General features: G+C 40.2%; 1 protein-coding gene across 10 annotated transcripts in view; it reads left to right on the top strand.

Moving 5' to 3' along the window:
- LOC131676886 (protein phosphatase PP2A 55 kDa regulatory subunit) overlaps positions 1–18,567 on the top strand; it is a 94,984-nt gene extending 76,417 nt beyond the window's left edge. For all 10 annotated transcript variants that reach the window (XM_058956266.1, XM_058956265.1, XM_058956263.1 and 7 more), the window contains 3 exons: positions 2,510–2,661; positions 16,244–17,053; positions 17,120–18,567. In XM_058956266.1, coding sequence (XP_058812249.1) covers positions 2,510–2,661; positions 16,244–17,053; positions 17,120–17,488 — 1,331 coding nt within the window. In that variant the 3' untranslated portion in view covers positions 17,489–18,567. The remainder of the gene's footprint in view (positions 1–2,509; positions 2,662–16,243; positions 17,054–17,119) is intronic.
- The last annotated feature ends 1,828 nt before the right edge of the window (positions 18,568–20,395 follow it).

Genomic DNA, 20,395 nt, shown 5'->3' with positions numbered 1-20,395 from the left:
TTTAAAAAACTGAAAAACTTGACAAAATATTTTTTTTTCGAGCGATCACGTACTCGAAGACTAACTAAACAACTAGATAACAAAATATGCTTTACAGGTTGCATCGCTTGCAACCAACACTAGACCTTATAACCTGCTAAATCTCCAACACCACGACACCTGTGGATCAGTCTGATGAGTCGTTGTCCTTCCGTTAAGTAGGTGTCTACACTATCCTTTATCCTTCTCCATGCTCGATGAAGATGGGAGCAGCCAGTAATGGTGGATATCATACTGTGGAGGTTTTAATATGGGTCGATTGGTATGAACTCTAACTTACCATTTTCTAGGCGACTCTTTTTAGATATTCAGCAGTGAAACATAATGTCAGTGTTTCAATTTTATTGGTCGAAAATCAGCATTTTTTCGCAGCATTTTTTTTTCAACAATCATTTTTTGCACAACTTCGCAGAAGCAAAAATAATAGTTTTTTTTAATATTGATATGATCAGCTAGGAACTGATATGCATGGAAAATACGCATTGTTTGGTCTGAGTAGGATGATGGTTGATGTGCCATGGGTTGAACCAAATGGCGATCTTTAATTATTTCTTTATTACGTATCTCGTCATTAAAAAAAAACTATTCAGTGTAGACACAATTTTATCAACCTAATGAATTGGACCAGGTTTACGTAGTTTCAATGAGTCTCGATTTATTGAAATAGGTGTGCATGCTATGTATAGGTACTAAGGTGCAGTTTTGGGTTATTTAAAAGAAAGAAAAAATAAATTGTCAGTGTACCCACTACAATACAACATTGGGCTCATCAAATCGGGTCATCAATGCCAGTGATGCAAATTTTCATTTTGCGTTCAATCCATCCCAACCAGGATTCAAATTCAAAACCTTCCTTAATCATTCACTTTCAAGTTGGCTGGAGTTTAATGCTTTTTCATTTACCAACCAAAGTTGCCAGTTTAGGTTATGTTTTGCGTTTTCAAGCATACATGCACAGTAAGCAGTATGTTCCGAAAAACTTTGCCTGAAACACCTAGTCAATACCCCAGTAGAGAGATATTCACAGGGTCAATGAAATTGAAAATGAATGGAAAATGATTGAGCAGCTTGGCTGTTTGAATGCATGATGCAAACGAACAACTGCTCATTGAACATAGCAGGGCATGATTTGAGATTTGTGCCTCCTTCAAGCTCAAAACAATCTGTTGCAAATTTGCAGCTCTGATCAATGCATTTATGGGAATCAACGGGGCCTTGGAAGAGTTAGGGATCGGAGCGGTATTTTTTTAGAATGGCTATGTTCCCAATAGTTGAAATTGCGGGTTAATGCTGGCCCTGTGGCCTTCGACTGGTGTAATCCATTCTGATCAGTTCGTCAGAACTGGTTGATGGATGTGTGCTCCTGCTTAAAGACAAGTTTATTATCAAATTTTCTTGGATGCTATTTGTGCAGTGTCTTTGCATATTTTTCGCGTAGTCCTCGATTAATCAAACGTGATAACAAAAGTAGATTTTGGATTTCCGCCCGGGGGCTACCCAACAGACAGTTTTTATTGCGTCTGATTTTACATTTGTTTCACGGGACTGAATGATATCCAATTGGCAATTTGGTGTCACTGATTCTAAACAACACTCAAAGTAGTTTGTTTTGGTTTCCAGAAGTTCATACTGTGAAGCCGGCTGTTTGGAGTTCAAAATGCTTTTGTTTAGAAAACATTGGTCACTCTCGGTAGCCGGCTGCCCAGAGCTTAAAAAAAACTCAAAAACTAAACAAGATCTTTTCTTTTATGAGTGATCGAGTACTTGAAGACTAACTAAACCAAAAAAAAATATATGAAAGATAAGAATATAAAAGATCAGACTAATTTATTTTTGACTCTACAACCGATAGAAGAATTAAATTCGCACAACCACCCCAGCGACCACGGGTAAACACTGCCCGATGTAAACACACTGATAATGATGCTTTTCCAACCTTTTCTATCTTGTCTACTCGTACGATGGCGCAGCATCCGATACTTGTTTTCACGATCGACCGTTGCCGAGAGCGGTGAAGCGGGGTCACACTACGGGGGGGGGGGGGGGCTACAAAAACACCGGTTGTGCGTGTACGGTCGATCGTTCGTTCGTTCGTACCTAGAAGCTCAATGGCGCAACATGCATCACTTACGCATTTAGGTAACGTTGGGTGGAAAATCGTATCAATGTTGTTTTTCTCCGTGCGACCAACTAGACCTGTCTGTTCGCACCTAGTTCCCGAAGCGTTTTGACTTTTGGTGCTGCACCGCGTGAATCGAGCCGCAGACAGAAAAAAAACTGTCGCGATAACTGAACCGAACCCCCATGTAAGATATCAATTTGGGGTTATGGCAAACAAGTTTCGCTTACACGCCGTCAGCTAATCTACATATTAGGTTTCGTTTTAACTTCTGTAGCTCCACATTCATATTGACATGATCAGCGAAGCGTTAATAACATTTTATTTTCTCTCTGATTCCATCCCTCATAGGCAATGGCGATACATCCTGGTGCTTCTCACAGATAAAGGGTGCCCTCGATGACGATGTAACGGACGCGGACATCATCTCCTGTGTGGAATTCAACCACGATGGCGAGCTGCTGGCCACTGGCGACAAAGGTGGCCGAGTTGTCATATTTCAGGTAAACAGTTGACGAGAGAAAAAAAAACACGTTGTCAATCTTCGGTAGCCATATAGAAACGCTAGAGAGTGTGCAATGATTGACGGATTGTAGCATTACACAAGGACATAGAGAGGGAAATTGAAAACCCCGTTAGAGTGGGGGGGATGGCGTTAATTAAATTGTGAGCTCTTGATAACGTGTTCTGCCACGATGGGTGTTAAAATCGATGGAATCGGTGGGACATGTGCCCCTACTTGAAATGAATGAACAACCGATTGAAACTAAACGCCCAAAGTTAATCACTGAATATGCAAAAATTGGTAAAAATAATTTCACTTCGTGAGATATTGTGTGGGACATTGTGTTATATAACTAAAGTGGGTATACCGTATATAGCTTCCCGCATGTCTAAAGAAAATATTGTGCTACGCTGGAACCTAGTTGTCAACTGGAAACACGTATCAAAATTAGAGAAGGGAAACTGGCAAACAGAAGCAACTCTGAGAAATCAGCGGGTGCGGCAAAATTTGTTTTATATAATCCGCTGTACTAACATCGTTATTGTTTAGACTTAGTTTTGCTCATCGGCCATATTTGCATATTCAATTTCATATTCGTTTCAAGAGATACTCATTTTGGTTGTCACAGAAAGTTTTGAAATAATCAAAAAAAATCGATGCAGTTAATATGAGCCGCCATTTCGAATTTATCAACGGTTTTATGGAATAAGTTGTCTAACAGAAAACGGATATCAGCGCTTTCTAGAGCCATTATATTATATATAAGCTGAGGTATCGTTTATACTCGTTGCCAGATTGAGAAACTGATTAAAGAAACTTTATTCGATTATCTTCTTTGAAAACAAAACTAGCAAAAAATTCGAGATTCGCTTGTTTGTCCAACTTTGCGACTTTTGAAGTCATGTGCCCGGTTATATAATTACAACATACATTACAACAATCAGTTGGTAGGATTATGTAGAGAGGTTGGCATCTGTATCTTCTATGACATGAATCGTGAGTCCCTAACACAGGAAACTATACTCATGCAAGCGTTCAACTTTCGTCGTGAAGAACACCGTCGGTCTCAACCTTAAGCGAGGAGACATAAACACGATATTTGCGAGAAAAAAAAATTTACCATGAACAATGTAATTTGCCTGCCTTGGATGAGAATCCATAACCCCAAGCTTATCTGGTCCAAAGCTCTTGAGTACTCGGCTGTGGCCAAATATCTTTGAGTCAGTTCTTTCGAAATATTCATAGCGTTGATGGTCACATATGGTCCGACAGAGTTCAATGGGTACGATTTCTAACGGAAAGTCTAATGACGCTTTTTTCAAATATTCGCTTCATTACGAGGTATAGGACTTTTTCAAGGACCAGTTATGCTAGGAGAACTTCTTGGGCTTTTTATGTTGTACGTTTTAAAGCTCGTTCGCCCAAATCAAAGTTCAACCAGTAGATAGTATTTGTAGACAAAGACAATTTTCATAACATACGTATTGCTATGAAAACTCCACATCCAGTATAATTTTGAAAGAACTGAAAAAAATTGTATTCTCTAGGTAATAAAACAAAAAGAGCCACAACTAATCGAGCTACGCCAATCTGTCTCAAACTGAGAAATCTCCGCAGGATGCGCTTGAGCTCCTTTTTCCTTCTCTCTATTTAAATATCGGTTTCATAGTCTTCGGTATAATGTGCATTCGTCTTAATGTTCATTTGTTCTACTATCCATTCGGTCGTTTCTTTGAATTATACCTATAAATAAGCCTGATAATAGCAGAAATCACAGCATTGTAAAAATTGATGAGAACAGCTCATGTTTCAAAGAAGGGTAAATACACAATTGATTTTCTGGGATCTCACTAAATACAATAATCGTCACTACAATACGTCGTGGTACGAATTGGTTTCCATCAGTGGCGTAGTATCGGAGGGAGAGCTTTGGGAACGAAATGTATTGAAAAGAGGAATATTTTCGACGAAAATGTGGCTAATATATTGAAAAGAGTTTCATTTGCGAAAGTTATCCTCTGAGAATATTTTAAGTTCCTTGTAGTGTAAATTAGCGATAATCCTCGGCATCTGCCCAGTCAATATTGAGTAGGCTAGGTCCACCGCCGGGGACTATATCGAGAAGACCAAAGTAGGCATACGTACCTTAGTCATAATGGTCATTAGGCATAAAGACATAGTAAGCGTTCGACATAATGGACAATTGCCGTATGACGATGCCGTAGAGAGAGAGAGAAAATATACTTTTGTTGTGCGCATTTTGATGGGTCCTGCTCGTTGTCCATGTTTTTTTGACCATAGGTAATGTGGGCTGGTTCAGGAAAGGAGTGCAGGATGGGCCCCTGGTAGCATGTGGATTGTTTCACTCGACCAGTCACGTAACGAGCAGTGGCCGTTGGAAGTGACGAATCGTTTCCTCGAATCGGTGTGGTTTGTTTGTGTTGAACGCACACTGGTTCAAATGGGTGTTCGGTTCGAGCATATCGGGCAGTTCGGAGGATTAGTCGTTACCGAGAGTAGAGGTTAGGCTGTCACTATCCTAACATATTTTCATGGTTCACATCATAACAACAACCAATATCAACTTGAACAGCGATTATCGAATTATAAAGAAAAAATATGGCGCAATTGCAGTGAAAAAAAGCATTTGTGGGTAAGCGCCAATACTACTATCAATCTTTTATCATGTTTTTTTAAGTTGATTGATCCGCTTCATACCCAGGAGACGCAAGAGGAGAACAGAAACATAACAGAAGCGGTTTCGATTCGAAATTTGTTTAGTATAGATAACGATGACTCAGACACACTGGCAGGAGAACAGTTTAAAAGAGTAGACAAACCAGAGAACGCGACGTCACCGAGATCCGCTAAACCAAGTTCATATGACTAATACTAATCACACCTTTTCTTTCTTTTGTCTCATTTGTTATAATATTTGCCACTCGGCGACGTAAGAGGAAGTAACGGCTACAACGACGAAAAAACAACAGCTCAAACACGAGCTCAAAAAGAAAACTACGAACAAGGAAACAGCATACTGAGAAATGGTTCACTTATTACCTTATTTATTAATCACCATAATTATGCTCTTTCTTGCCTCGTTGCAGCACACCAAACCTCTACTATCTCTTAATTTTTTACCTTCGACTATTCTCTATGGAATGTATCTGAATCTTGTGAGACTAGTTAGCGGTCGGCGCCTGCTTGTGGAAGAAACTGGTGTGCCATACGGTTTAGCACATGCGAACAGTTAGGCTTAGTAGGTCCTCATCTTGACAGGATCTAGATGGGAGGATGAAAGTCTGCCAGGATAAAGGTCGGATAAATGACAATAGCAAAAGCTATTCGATTTTTTTTGTAAATTATGCCAACCTCCATTAAGCCTAATGTGCTTTATGCCGATTGTTGCGCACCCCGAGAATATAGCAACAAAACTGGGAGCTGAATTGCACAAGAAAACAAGTATTGGTTTCGGGGAGAAATTCTGCCTTCGGAAAACTCTCAGTCGGAGTAAAATGAGTTCACCATCGGAAACATCCCGAGTGCATCGCGAAAAAATTGGGAGCTGAATGGCTCAAGTTATGTAAATGACGGCAAGCAAGGGGAAAGTCAAAGTGGCTCATTCCATGGATCAAGCAAGGCTCCGAGTTAACAGCGAAAAACGCGAGATAAAAAAGCGCTATGAAAGCACAACAAACAAGGGGGAAAGGATATAAGAAGAGTAAGGAGTGTTTTGTGGTTAGGCGCATAAATGAGTCCCACTCAGTGAGCGAACCCTACTGGTAAGGCTTTTGAAGCTTGCGACTGATTGTACCGAAAGTGGAAAAAAGCACAGCATCGCTCCAATTCCGAATTCGACGAGCTGTTGGAAACACTAGCGTTTGACGCAATAATGCCAAGGAAATTAGAGCTGTTGAACTACCGGCGTCAAGCGTATTGGTTCAACGAAAGGTTCAGCACCTTCCGAGCTGTCTGGTTTAAAATCAGAAGACGCATTCAGAGAGCAAGCTCTGAAGCAGTCAGAGAAGAGCGCATAGCCGCTTTAAAACGCGAAATAATGCTAAGCAAATCCACCGCCTACAATGAGCTGTGCAGAGAAGTATATGCCAATACCTGGGGCAACGCTTGCCGTGTCATGTTGACCAAGCTCAAAGGGTCCAACGACGCCAGCTGAAATGTACGCTGACAAACTGAAAACTATCGTGGACGAACGCAATTGCATGGCCGCTTATGACTTACGTCGATGCAGACGGTGAAAATAGTGTTTATCTCCAACGACGCGCTCCTTACAATGGCAGAAAGACTGAAAACGCAGAATGCCTCCGTTCCGGACGGTATGTCCAACGTGGCGTATCCTGACATGTTCAGAACAGTGCTACAGAAATACCCGGAGCAAGGTTACTTTCCGGATAGAGGGTATTACTGTCAAAAACCAGTGAAACACCGACAGATCCAGCGTCATGTCGGCCTATATGCTTGCTGAATAGTCTGAATGTGAGAACAGTCTATCGCAGAGGTGGTCCGAATTCAAGAAAGGGATATCGAAGTTGGATGCCACCGGCACAGTCATCGCGAGTGCGGATAAAGTATCGAAGTAAAATAGTCGTACCGTTGCGCTGTGTAGAATTCGGCTACCGGACTACATGTGCAACGTTCTGAATGGTTGCTTCCAACGCCGAGTGTTGGTCTATGAGACGAACATGATGTGCAACGGAGTGTTAATGCTGGAACTGTTCAGGGGAGTTGAGATCATCGGCTGTGCAGATAACGTCGTCCTGGCCGTAACCAGCAAGACTCTGAAGGAAGCGGAAATGTTGACGGCAAAGGCGATAGTCATCGTTGAAACCTGTATGGCTGATGTCAAGTTGGTGCTGGTTAAAGACAGCCTGTCGTGATCAGTGTCGGGGGACACTCAATTCCATCGATGCGTACGCGTGCGCTGAAGCATCTGGGTGTGATGGTCGTCGATCAATTAAATTATAACACCCATGTCGACTGTGTATGTGAGAAGGCAGCGAGGATAACTAACGTATGGGCAAGGATCATGCCGAACATGGGAGTTCCAGCCTGGGTTGCTGAAATCAAAAGGAAAACAGACGAAGCTGACGAACACCTTTCGTCTAATGACTGTTCTTGTCGAGAGCGCGTACAGAACGATATCGTCGGAAGCGGTCTCCATCACTTTGGCTGAGGGTGTGGCATGCTACCAGGGGAGGAATACACGAAATGCAGAGCGCAATCATTGGCTAAGTCGCAGCTAAAGTGGAACAACACGGAGAAAGGAAGATGAACCTATCGACTCATTCCAAATATGTCGGCGTAGATGCCTAGGAAGCATGGAGAGGTGTGAACTACCATCTGACGCACTTTTTGTACAGACATGGCTGCTTCCAGGTGTACCTGCATCGCTTTGGGTATACTTTGTGGCTTCTTTTGCCCGAAGTGTGTGAATGTGCGATAGACACCGGAATAAGTGGTCTTTGAGTGCCCTAGGTTCGTACAAGTACGAAGAGATGTGCCATGATGAACATACCTGGGACGCAGCTTACGCGTATACTCTCCGAGCTGTAGAGCAAGTGCAGGGGGATCAACAAAGCAGCACCGCCGAAATTTCAAATCCTCTGATTAGTCAGTCACGTATGAAATCCTTATATTAAACGCCACCATAAATGTAGCCTAAATAATCCAAATTTATTGAGATTGAATGTAAGGATGCTAAAGACTAAAGAGACTAAAAAATTCTTTAAGCAAAATCCTCCATTCCAGTATGTTTAAAAATTCAATCAATATGGATATCGAAATTGAGATTTGCTTCCAATTTCTCCGAACATCATAATAAACATAATCTTACTTCCAAATCTTCAACTTTGTCAAGCGCAAAAATTTCACATACAATGTCTTTCGCTTACCCACTAAACGCTGAGATTTCTCAATTATAGTCGACCATACTTGGTCTTTCCAAAAGCGTATGACAATGTGATATCTCTATACGTCAATTAAGTTTTCTGTGAATTTATTCAATGGAGTTCAGCGCGTTGTCCCCGTTAGTATGGGTTTTCTTTCTCACATATGGTCGGCGTTAAGTCAGACCGGACTAAGTCGCAAAACATAAAAAAATGAGATAACGATAGGACTGGATAAAGAATATCGTCAGCTACATTCGACTTTTGCCAGATTTGCAATATGTAACAATAAACAAGAATTATGGCAAAAATTTATTTCCAATCATAATGTAAAGGATGCTGCGATTCAAACTTTAAACTCATTTTTCTCGAAATCAATCTTTTGTCACTTAGTCCAGTCTGACATAACACCGACCATATGAACATGCCACATCAAAACACACCGACCGACCGGTCTACTAGGATATCATAAACAAGCATCCGGAATGTTCGAACACGCGCGAACGGCTGTAGGTGGAAGGGTATCGACTTCGCTCGAATGTGCTTATTTTGAAGCGATAAATGAACATGTAAATATCTGCACACTCTACACCCGCACACTATTTGTGTTGGGACACTTCGGATATTGGCATCTGAAACGATTCGACTCCATACAGAAGAGCAGAAGCAAGCATTTACTCAGTGAGGCTAGTTACGAATTGGGGGAGGGGGTGTCGTGGGGTAAGATGGTCAGCAAGTTTTCATCGACGACGGTACGAGCACTTATGCTATCCGACGGTTATCTGTTCGAAAACGCAGTCCATGATCTGTTTAACCCCAATTATCCACAACCGCATCGATATTCAAATGCTGATCGGGGTCCAATTCTGTTCTGTACCGTAGATGAGCACTGTTTGTTTTGCTTAGATATTGGACATGCAATTTGTAAAAATTAGATCAATCTACATTCGTATTCTTCAATTTGGTACCGAGGGTGATGAGCTAATTTGCAAATCATATTGATTTCGCATTGGTTCGAGCCCGGTTTACATTAAGTATTCCGTACGAAAAGCGGCAATAAAAAAAGATAATTTGAGTGGGAATCGGTCGGTTGAACGGTCTACCAAACAGTAGACAGTGTGGCGTATGCTGCGGCCACTGTCAATCACGTGTTTTACTGACAATGCTGGAAGCGGTCGCTGTGAGATATGATTTTTTCCAATTAACATCGAGACGAATTTTCATTCATTTAATGGAAAAGGAACCTGAATGGTTTTTTTCCATTTTTTTTTTCTCACGCTTGTGTGTTTTTCATTCCAACTGCTTTTTTGAGCATCCACTTTCCTTAACTCGACGAACTAATTAACAGATTTGATAGTCGCTGACACAGCGTCTCTGTAGGCGGCGAGCTGCGAAAATCAAAATCCCGACAAACAACGTCAATCAGCATTTCAGGTGTATCACATGGTGGCACTACGAGAATCCGCGGTCGTGTATTAATTGTAGCAGCGTCATATCTTTTGCGTGTTTTGCTGTGACCGTGTGTAATGTGAAGCAAAGAACTGAAAGTGGGTCACCACCGCGTCCGACTGTCCATTGCTAGGCGACTAACCGAACAGGATTTGAATAGTATGAATACAATCGCGTTGCTACCATTTAGAGATTTGATAAACTATTTTTAACCCTATGGAAGTCGCATAGTGCACTTTGAGTGTGCTTCAGGCGGTCGCTTTAATAAGGATAACGACGCCGAATTTCAGGTAGAACAAATCAGTATTACTTCTTTGAAAGCTCGTAACATATTTTTCAAACAAACTCATGTTTGGATGATTCTTTCAAATCAACCCGGGCCAGAAGTATAAAATTCGATTTGCATTCTAAAATGACATCGCGTGGCAGATAGCGTTTCAAAAGACTCGACAATTATTAAATGATTATCCTTGTCCTTGGTCCAAATGCAGCGTAATAAACGTAAGCCATAACGCCGCTGCTGCTAGTTTGTGATTGGTTAGTGATGGGTCGGGGTCATTTGGTATAGTCATTTGACATAAGGGCATAAAGTGATTGAGCATAACGGACATTTGGCATAACGGTTATTTGTCATAATTTTGAAAAAAAAATGATCGCGCTGGAGTTCATTTGCCATAACAGATATTTGGCATATTTTTTACCTCCTCCGCTTAATGTAGTTACGCCATTTCGTATCAAGTCGCGTGCTGTCCGACATCGATGTCGCTCCGCCGAACTTAAACTGATTCACTCGGATTCGCATCTTGCTACACCACAATCAGCGAAGGTTTCAAGCTTTTGTTCGCGAAATCTGCAATCCGCAATTGAGCGGATGAGACGAAATATTTTTAAATTGTTTGTGAAGGACCACCAAGGAGTCTTTAGCACAAAATACACGTCATTGAAGTGAAGAAGAAACATCAACGGTCCCAAGTTACCTCCCTTGGCTATTCCTGACGTAAAAGTAAATGTATAGCAATCTCCAATGAGAACCATTGTCTTTCGATCTGTGAGCAAACGCTACCGTTATTTCCAAATATCTCCAGTTTAGTAATTGTCCATGATTTTGCTCTCTCAAAAGCGGCAGATAGGTGGGTGTAAGTAATATCAGTTTGAACGTGACGTTCCATATTAGCTGTGTTATGTAGGCTGTTGGACATAGTAGGTTTGTCGCTTAAGTATTTTCATAATCACCAGCTCAAGACAGCACTCAATGAAGTTATTCCATGATAGTTGTCGTTGTCTCCCTTATTTCTTTTTTTATGAACTGGAAACATGTTCGTAGATTTCAAGCAAGATTGAAACATTCCACATGCAAGAGATGTTCGAAAGATATTTAACCCTAGAACGTCGCACTGGGGTACAAATGTACCCCACGCCTTCTTTGGAGCTGTGTGAAAACGAGAATTCGACATTTACCGACCTGGAACCCTAACCATTATTCAGTTTAGAGTTCCTAGTAAGAGTAGAAAAAGGTGCAGGTTTGCTTATAGCCTTCGTGGAAGCAGGTGTCAAAGTTGGCGTGGGGTACATTTGTACCCCAGTGTACAGTTACCGTTAGTGTTTCGTTAGGTTTCGTGCTGTCAGTGGAAATGTGAGTCGTGACAATACCAGTTTAAATATTGGTTGTTTTACTACGTAAGTAATAATTAGTATTATTTAATCGTTTTTAATCATTTAATTAATTCAATTTTGAAGCGGAACAAAAAATCGTTCTCATTTTTGCTGATTTTTATTGTTTTATTGTTTATTTTTTATAGTTTTTCAAAGCAATGGTTCGCAAGAATAATATGCGCACAATAGCTGCTCTAACAGTGACGATGCGTGTTACCAATGTATTACTGTTCAGAAATATTTTTTCACTTCAATTTCCACCCTATTTCGTAGTATTTTCTAAATGTCGAAAATATCGAAATTCCATTTTGTGCCATTTCAAGACCATTCTTTCAACTTTTGGAATCATTTGATTTTTTTTAAATCGGTTGAAAATTCGCAAAGCTATGGTAATTTTTGTGAAAAAAGTCAAAGCCGCAATTTTTTCACTTTTTATTTTGTTCAAACCAATTTATGTATCATTGATTCAACAAATTTCGTACTTTCACTTACACAGCCGTTTTCGCCATTAAAAAACGAAGAAAAAGACGTATTATACATATCTTTTGTTTGCATTTTTACCTGCGCAAATTGCGATCAAACGCGTGGGGTACATTTGTACCCCAGTGCAACGTTCTAGGGTTAAAACTAAATCCAATTGTCTCCTCGTGTTTTTACCCGCCGTCCATTTTGTAATTTAACATTTCGAGGTGAACCTGTGCGGTAAAATTTTGACGGTGCCGTTTTTTATAAATTTGACGGCTGAATAAATCTTGATGGATATCTGCCGGTTGCCAGAGACTATCCGCCGCACGATTGGGATATTTCAGTACTTTAGGTTTTGTTTCTCGAACTTTGCTCTTAAATATAGCTTACCTCCGAGTTCACGTTGCAGTACTAGTTGCGGAGGATAAAACCAGGACAATTCAAGCGTTTTCCTCGACATCCCAGGATACCAGGATAATCAGTTCAAAACCAGGGCGTGTGGTCACTCTAGCCATTTGGCATAAAACCATTGGCCTAATTGCACGCTTTGAAAAACATTTGGCATAAAGGTCGTTTCGAATAAGGGTCAATGGGTTTATGGTACGAAAAAAAAGCTTTTGTCAGCTGCACATTGCATTCATTTCGATTTCAGTACGATATTTGAAAGAAGGAATCAACCACCCAAATTAGAGTAAGCCGCGCAATTGAATGAATCAACAGTATGCTTATGAGAGATATTTGGTATATAGATTCAAAGAACTGCTCATGAAAAGAAGAAATCAACCGCTAAGTGTGAGTAAACCGAAGAAACGAGTGGATCTACAGTTTACTTGCCAGGGCTATTTTGCATACAGATTCAAAGAGCTGCTCATGTTTGAAATAAGGAATCGATCCCGAAGTTTGAGTAAACCGGGCAAACGAGTGGATCACCAGTTTACTTGCGAGGGCTATTTCCTATACCAATTCAAAAACTGCTCATATTTGAAAGAAGGAACACTTAAGTTTTTGGCAAACTGCTGTTAACGAATGCTGTTTCAAACATAACGGAGCCGGCGTAGTGAACTTTTGCTCACAGCCGACAGCAACGGGGAATCCCAGTCAATACCCGGAGTTGGTGACGGGAATGATGCGGAATGCATCAATGATTATGACGAAGATGTGGTCAAAACTGTTTTCTATGCATCAAACTTCTTTTGATGCTGCTATTCGGGTTTGTGACATTCGGGTGAATGACTTTCGGTCGAATGACATTTGGGTGACGCTTCCGACGGCGGGTCGGCGACCATCTCGCCCGGCAGATCTCAGCGGCTTTGCGCCGCTTCGTTCCCTTCGTCCCTGCATCAACAAAAACCTGTAAAATCCACACTATACCACAAAGTAAGTAATCCGCAATCGCAAAAATGAACAAACAAGGGTTTCAAAAATGAAATTTAAAAACTGTTCATATTTAAAAGAAGGCAAAATATATTGAAGATCAGGATGGAAAACAACACATTATTATTAATGCTTAGTATAGCTTTAACCTTATGGGTCATACACTGATAAACTACACATTCATCTGTTATATCAAATGACCTAGAGTGAGATCACTCAGCACAATTATACCAAATGCCCGTTACGCTAAACTTATGCCAAATGTTCGTTATGCCAAATGACCGTTTTCCAGAAGTTAATGAAACTTATGTCAAATGTCCATTATGCCAAATGTTCAATATGCCAAATGGACATTATGCCAAAGGTCTGATATGTAAAATGACCGTTTTCAAGAAGTTAAAAAATTATGCCAAATGTCCGTTATGCCAAATGTTCGTTATGTGATTTTCCAAAAAATTGAAACATTCTGCCAAATGTTCGATATGCCAAAAGACCGCTTTTCAGAAGTAAAAAATATGCTAAATGTCCGATATGCCAAATGACCGTTTTCCAGAAGTTAAAAAATTATGGCAAATGTCCATTATGCCACTGTTTTCCAGAAATTAAAAGAAATTATGCCAAATGTACGTTAGACCAAAGGTTCGATATGCCAAATGACCGTTTTCCAGAAGTTATAAAAATTACGACAAATGTCGATTATGCCAATTGGCCACAAATTAAAAAAAAACCAAACATTCGTTATGCAAAATGTACATTATGCCAAATTACCAAATTAGAAAAATTATGGCAAATATTTTTATTATGCCATATGTCCGATATGCCAAATGGCCGTTTTTTAGAATTTAAAAAAATTATGCCAAATGTCCCTTATGCCAAATGTTCGTTATGTGATTTTCCAAAAATTAGAAACATTCTGCTAAATGTCAGATATGCCAAAAGACCGTTTTTCAGAAGTTAAAAAAAATTATGGAAAATGTCCATTATGCCACTGTTTTCCAGAAATTAAAAGAAATTATGCCAAATGTACGTTAGACCAACGATTCGATATGCCAAATAACCGTTTTCCAGAAGTTATAAAAAATACGGCAAATGTCGATTATGCCAAATGTCCGTTTGCCAGAAATAAAAAAGCCAATTATTCGTTATGCCAAATGTTCATTATGCCAAATGACCGTGTTCCAGAAGTTAAAAAAATATGGCAAATATTCATTGTGCCAAATTTTTATTATGCCAAATGTCCGTTATGCCAAATGGCCGTTTTCTAGAAGTTAAAAAAATTATGCCAAATGTCCGTTATGCCAAATGTTCATTATGCCAAATGTCCGTACGCCATTTTCCAAAAATTTGAATCATTCTGCCAAATGTCCGATATGCCAAAAGACCCTTTTCCGGAAATTAAAAAAATATGCCAAATGTCCGTTAGGCCAAAGGCCGATATGCCAAATGACCGTTTCCAGAAGTTAAAAACATTATGGCAAATGTCCATTATGCCAAATGGATGTTTATTATGCCAAATGTCCGATATGCCAAATGATCGTTTTCCAGAAGTTAAAAAAATTATGGCAAATGTCCGTTTAGCCAAATGTCCGATATGCTAAATGACGCGTTTTTCAGAAGTTATAAAAATTACGACAAATGTCGATTATGCCAATTGGCCACAAATTAAAAAAAACCAAACATTCGTTATGCAAAATGTTCATTATGCCAAATTACCGTGTCCCAGAAGTTAAAAAAAAAATTATGGCAAATATTTTTATTATGCCATATGTCCGATATGCCAAATGGCCGTTTTTTTGAATTTAAAAAAATTATGCTAAATGTCCCTTATGCCAAATGTTCGTTATGTGATTTTCCAAAAATTAGAAACATTCTGCTAAATGTCAGATATGCCAAATGACCGTTTTCCAGAAGTTAAAAAATTATGGCAAATGTCCATTATGCCACTGTTTTCCAGAAATTAAAAGAAATTATGCCAAATGTACGTTAGACCAAAGATTCGATATGCCAAATAACCGTTTTCCAGAAGTTATAAAAAATACGGCAAATGTCGATTATGCCAAATGTCCGTTTGCCAGAAATAAAAAAGCCAATTATTCGTTATGCCAAATGTTCATTATGCCAAATGACCGTGTTCCAGAAGTTAAAAAAAATATGGCAAATATTCATTGTGCCAAATTTTTATTATGCCAAATGTCCGTTATGCCAAATGGCCGTTTTCTAGAAGTTAAAAAAATTATGCCAAATGTCCGTTATGCCAAATGTTCATTATGCCAAATGTCCGTACGCCATTTTCCAAAAATTTGAATCATTCTGCCAAATGTCCGATATGCCAAAAGACCCTTTTCCGGAAATTAAAAAAATATGCCAAATGTCCGTTAGGCCAAAGGCCGATATGCCAAATGACCGTTTCCAGAAGTTAAAAACATTATGGCAAATGTCCATTATGCCAAATGGATGTTTATTATGCCAAATGTCCGATATGCCAAATGATCGTTTTCCAGAAGTTAAAAAAATTATGGCAAATGTCCGTTTAGCCAAATGTCCGATATGCTAAATGACGCGTTTTTCAGAAGTTAAAAAACATGCCAAATGTCCGTTATGCCAAACCGTCTATCACACCAAATGACCCCCACTCCCGTTAGTGACGTACCGCACCAGCAAAGCCTCCTCGCGTAACGTTTTTAAGAAATTTGCTAATAATTTTCCCTTTCTTACTTCCCCATTTATTCCACACAGAGAGATCCTGCCTCAAAATCGTCTACACCGCGGCGCGGCGAATACAACGTCTACTCCACCTTCCAGTCACACGAGCCCGAGTTTGACTATCTCAAATCGCTAGAAATAGAGGAAAAGATCAACAAGATCCGATGGCTGCGGCGCAAGAACCAGTCCCACTTTCTGCTGTCGACCAACGACAAGACGATAAAGCTGTGGAAGGTGTCGGAGCGGGACAAACGGGTAGAGGGTTACAACACGCGGGAGGACAACGGCAGCATACGTGATCCGACGATGATCAGCTCGCTGCGGGTGCCATCGATAAAGCCAATGGATCTGATGGTGGAGGCATCACCCCGTCGGATCTTTGCCAATGCTCATACCTACCACATCAACTCGATATCGGTTAACTCGGATCAGGAGACGTACCTGTCGGCGGATGATCTCCGGCTTAATCTGTGGCACCTGGAGATCACCGATCAGAGCTTCAACATTGTCGACATCAAACCGGCCAACATGGAGGAACTGACGGAGGTTATCACGGCGGCCGAGTTCCATCCGACCGAGTGCAACGTGTTCGTCTACTCGAGCAGCAAGGGTACAATTAGGTTATGTGATATGCGCTCGTCGGCGCTATGCGATCGGCACGCGAAGTTGTTCGAGGAACCGGAGGACGTTGACATCACCAACAAGAGCTTTTTCCGCGAGATTATCAGCTCGATCAGTGATGTAAAGCTCAGCAACACCGGCCGGTACATGATTTCCCGAGATTATCTGAGTATTAAGGTGTGGGATCTGCACATGGAGACGAAGCCGATCGAGACGTATCCGGTAAGTGGTTAGCCCACAATTTAAAATCCGATTATTGTACCTTTTTCTTTTCAATCTCACCCCCAGGTGCACGAATATCTGCGCACCAAGCTGTGCTCACTGTACGAGAACGACTGCATCTTCGACAAGTTCGAGTGCTGCTGGAACGGCAACGACAGCTCGATCATGACCGGCAGCTACAACAACTTCTTCCGGGTGTTCGACCGCAACAGCAAGAAGGACGTTACGCTGGAGGCCTCGCGGGACATCATCAAGCCGAAAACGGTGCTGAAGCCGCGCAAGGTGTGCACCGGTGGCAAGCGGAAAAAGGACGAAATCAGCGTGGACTGTTTGGATTTCAACAAGAAGATCCTGCACACCGCCTGGCATCCGCTCGAGAACATCATTGCCGTCGCCGCTACCAATAATCTATTTATATTTCAGGATAAGTTTTAGCTAATAGTAAGCGTAGTAGTAAAAATCAATTATAAATGTTTAGGTTGAAAACACGAGCGAATGAAAGGAATCAAGGGGGAGGAAGAGAGAGAGAGAGAGAGATAGGGAGGGAACAGATTGAATTCATGATAAACAAAAACCGTAACATAGCTACAAGAATCAAGTGGTACATTTCAATAAAGAAATGCAGCAACCGAATGATGAAGAGAATAAAAATGAATGGAAATAATTATGAAATTAAAAACAACAAAACAATGTGAAAGCTTTTATAATATACCATACCTAGAGAGAAACACACAGGAATACAAAACACACACACACAGCTGAATAAAAGAAAAAGGAAAGTATGAAACAAACAAAAACAAATATTATTACTATTATCCTTAATTATCTAACGAAGTAATAATAATAATAATATTAATAACAGCAGACAAGCGAACAACAGTGCCGGTGTGGGTGCGTTTGTTTGTGGCATGTGAACCGTGTGCGTGAGTGCGCGCGGTATTCAACGAACAGAAGAAAGAGCAAGTGTGTGGCCGCGTGTATGTGCGTGCGTGTACGCGTGAAACAGCCGAAAGTCTTGAAAGGTAAAACATGAATAATAACAAGTGGAAGCAGCAGCCGAAGCGATTGCGATTATTATCGATTACTTGATAGTTTAGACTTAAATTTGACCATCAGCCAGCATCCGTCATCTTCGTAAAAATCATCATCAGACGCAGCAGCAAAAAGCAAGCTACATCATCTATAGTTTTTATTAATTAATTCGTATCAATTATAGACAGTGAGACAGAAAGACGTCGGGGTGGAAAGAAGAAGATAAAAATATTAGGAAAAAATAACAAAAAATAATTGCTAAAACAATAGGCTAGAGCTAAGCGAGTAAACTGATGGAAACCGAAACATGCCAAGTGACAGGAAAGTATAAACGGGAAAATTCCTAATCAAAAGCAGTAACAACAACCGGATTTGGTCGAAGGGGTTCTCGAGAAAGGCAACTCCAAAGGCAAAAAAAAAAATGCAGAACAATTATACATCAACTTGTTGCACTCATTATTAACTGAAGACGAAGAGAAAAACGAAAACTATTGGAAAAATAATTGGCAAAGCCATCCCCTCCCTCTCCTGATTTCTAACATCGGAAGCGGTGAGAGTAGGTGGCAAGCATTTCTTTTTGTTTAATTATTGTGAAAACATCTAGTTATATAACACTTGGAAATAATACAAAGGAAAGATAGTTTGGCTTGCGATGTATCTGAAGGGAGAAGGTGCTTTTCTCATCGTCGCAGCATCCGACCGAACGCTTTTGTTGGAACAAAAAAAAATGAACCGCGTGTGTCCTTCTTAGTGTCGAAAGCCCTGTGTTTACGGTTGGTTTACCAGTAGGTAATTTATAAATTTAAATTTATATCGATTTTGGTGGGAGATTCGTGGAACCAGCAATGCATACACAATTGCATTCCTGTTATTGTTTACAATTCGATAATCCAAATTTGTGTTATTGTTTATGACTTCCGCTAGTTGAGACGTACGCCAAAAACGAATATGTTGCATTGTGAGGGTTATTTTGGAGTAATGGTGCGTCACCTCTTTAGCAGTAGGATGGCGTTTCACCTGTAAAACAAGAGTGTGCGGTTTTACCAGTAGGCAATTTTCAAATTTTAATTTATATCGTATTCGTGGAGTGGTTGAATGGAGAGCAGGAAATCATTGGAGCAACATCAGATGTGGCTTCGAATCCACCGTGCAAAGAAACGCAGTTATGCACTCTCATAAAAAAAACAAGTTAATCCGTTGGATAGCTTTTGAGTTTTCGCGTCCGCCAACTTGAAAACTTTGGTTTCGAGAAAAACGCAATATAAGTTTATTGTTTATTTGTGGAGCAGGGAAAAGCCCGCTGGAGTGAAGCTCATTTTCGCCTCTTCTCCAGTAGGCATAAAACCTTCTCATCTTTTCATTGTCAACAGGCAATATGCTAACCCTAATGACAAAAAAGCTATTTACTATATAATACACAGAATATAAATAATATACAATGATAGAACATACAAGTAAGTTCAGTACTTATTAACTATGTCTAACACAAACTCGAAAAGTGAAACTGGCTTAAGTACTACTTACAACATAATACAAAAATTTTATAAACGAAAGCAACTAAACAGTGGATATGACTTCAAAAAACTTGTTTTATGGTGGCTCGGGACAAATTAAAGTCGAAGGCATCAGAGAGTTGATTAAACATACGACTCATACAGGCTATGGGTTCGTTATGACCATAATTAGTTCTAGCAACAGGAAGGCGGAAAAAAGTATGGGATCGCAAAACACGACGATGGATGTTGAAGTTCAGCTGTTGGAGTAATGCGGAGCAGTCGATATTACCTTGAATAATATCGGAGACAAACAAAGCCTTTGCGACATTGCGACGACAACTGAGCAGGTCTAGACCGATCAATTTACATCTGTCTTCGTATGCGGGCAAATTTATCGGGTCATTCCAGGGAAGATGGCGCAAGGCAAATCGTAAGAACTTGCGTTGAACGGACTCGATTCGGCTGATGCTGTTTTGATAGAATGGTGCCCAGACCACTGATGCATATTCTAATATCGAGCGTACTAGAGAGCAATAGAGTGACTTTAAACAGTGCACATTTCTGAAATTTTTGGCTGTACGAAAGATAAATCCAAGTGTTCTGGAAGCCTTTGATGTTACGTATGAAACATGGTCTCTAAATGTTAACTTTGAGTCAAGAATTACACCTAGATCTTTAACAGAAGTATCTCTCCGAAGATTATTGCCATAAAGTTCATAATTGAAAATAATTAATGAATGCTTACGAGTAAAGGATATTACGGAGCACTTAGATGCATTCAAGACCATCTGATTGTTGCTGCACCAATTAGCGA

This window comes from Topomyia yanbarensis, chromosome 1 (genome assembly GCF_030247195.1).
Source record: "Topomyia yanbarensis strain Yona2022 chromosome 1, ASM3024719v1, whole genome shotgun sequence".
Classification (NCBI taxonomy): domain Eukaryota; kingdom Metazoa; phylum Arthropoda; class Insecta; order Diptera; family Culicidae; genus Topomyia; species Topomyia yanbarensis.
The sequence above is the reverse complement of the archived record's forward strand: the minus strand, read 5'-3'. Positions and strand labels throughout refer to the sequence as shown.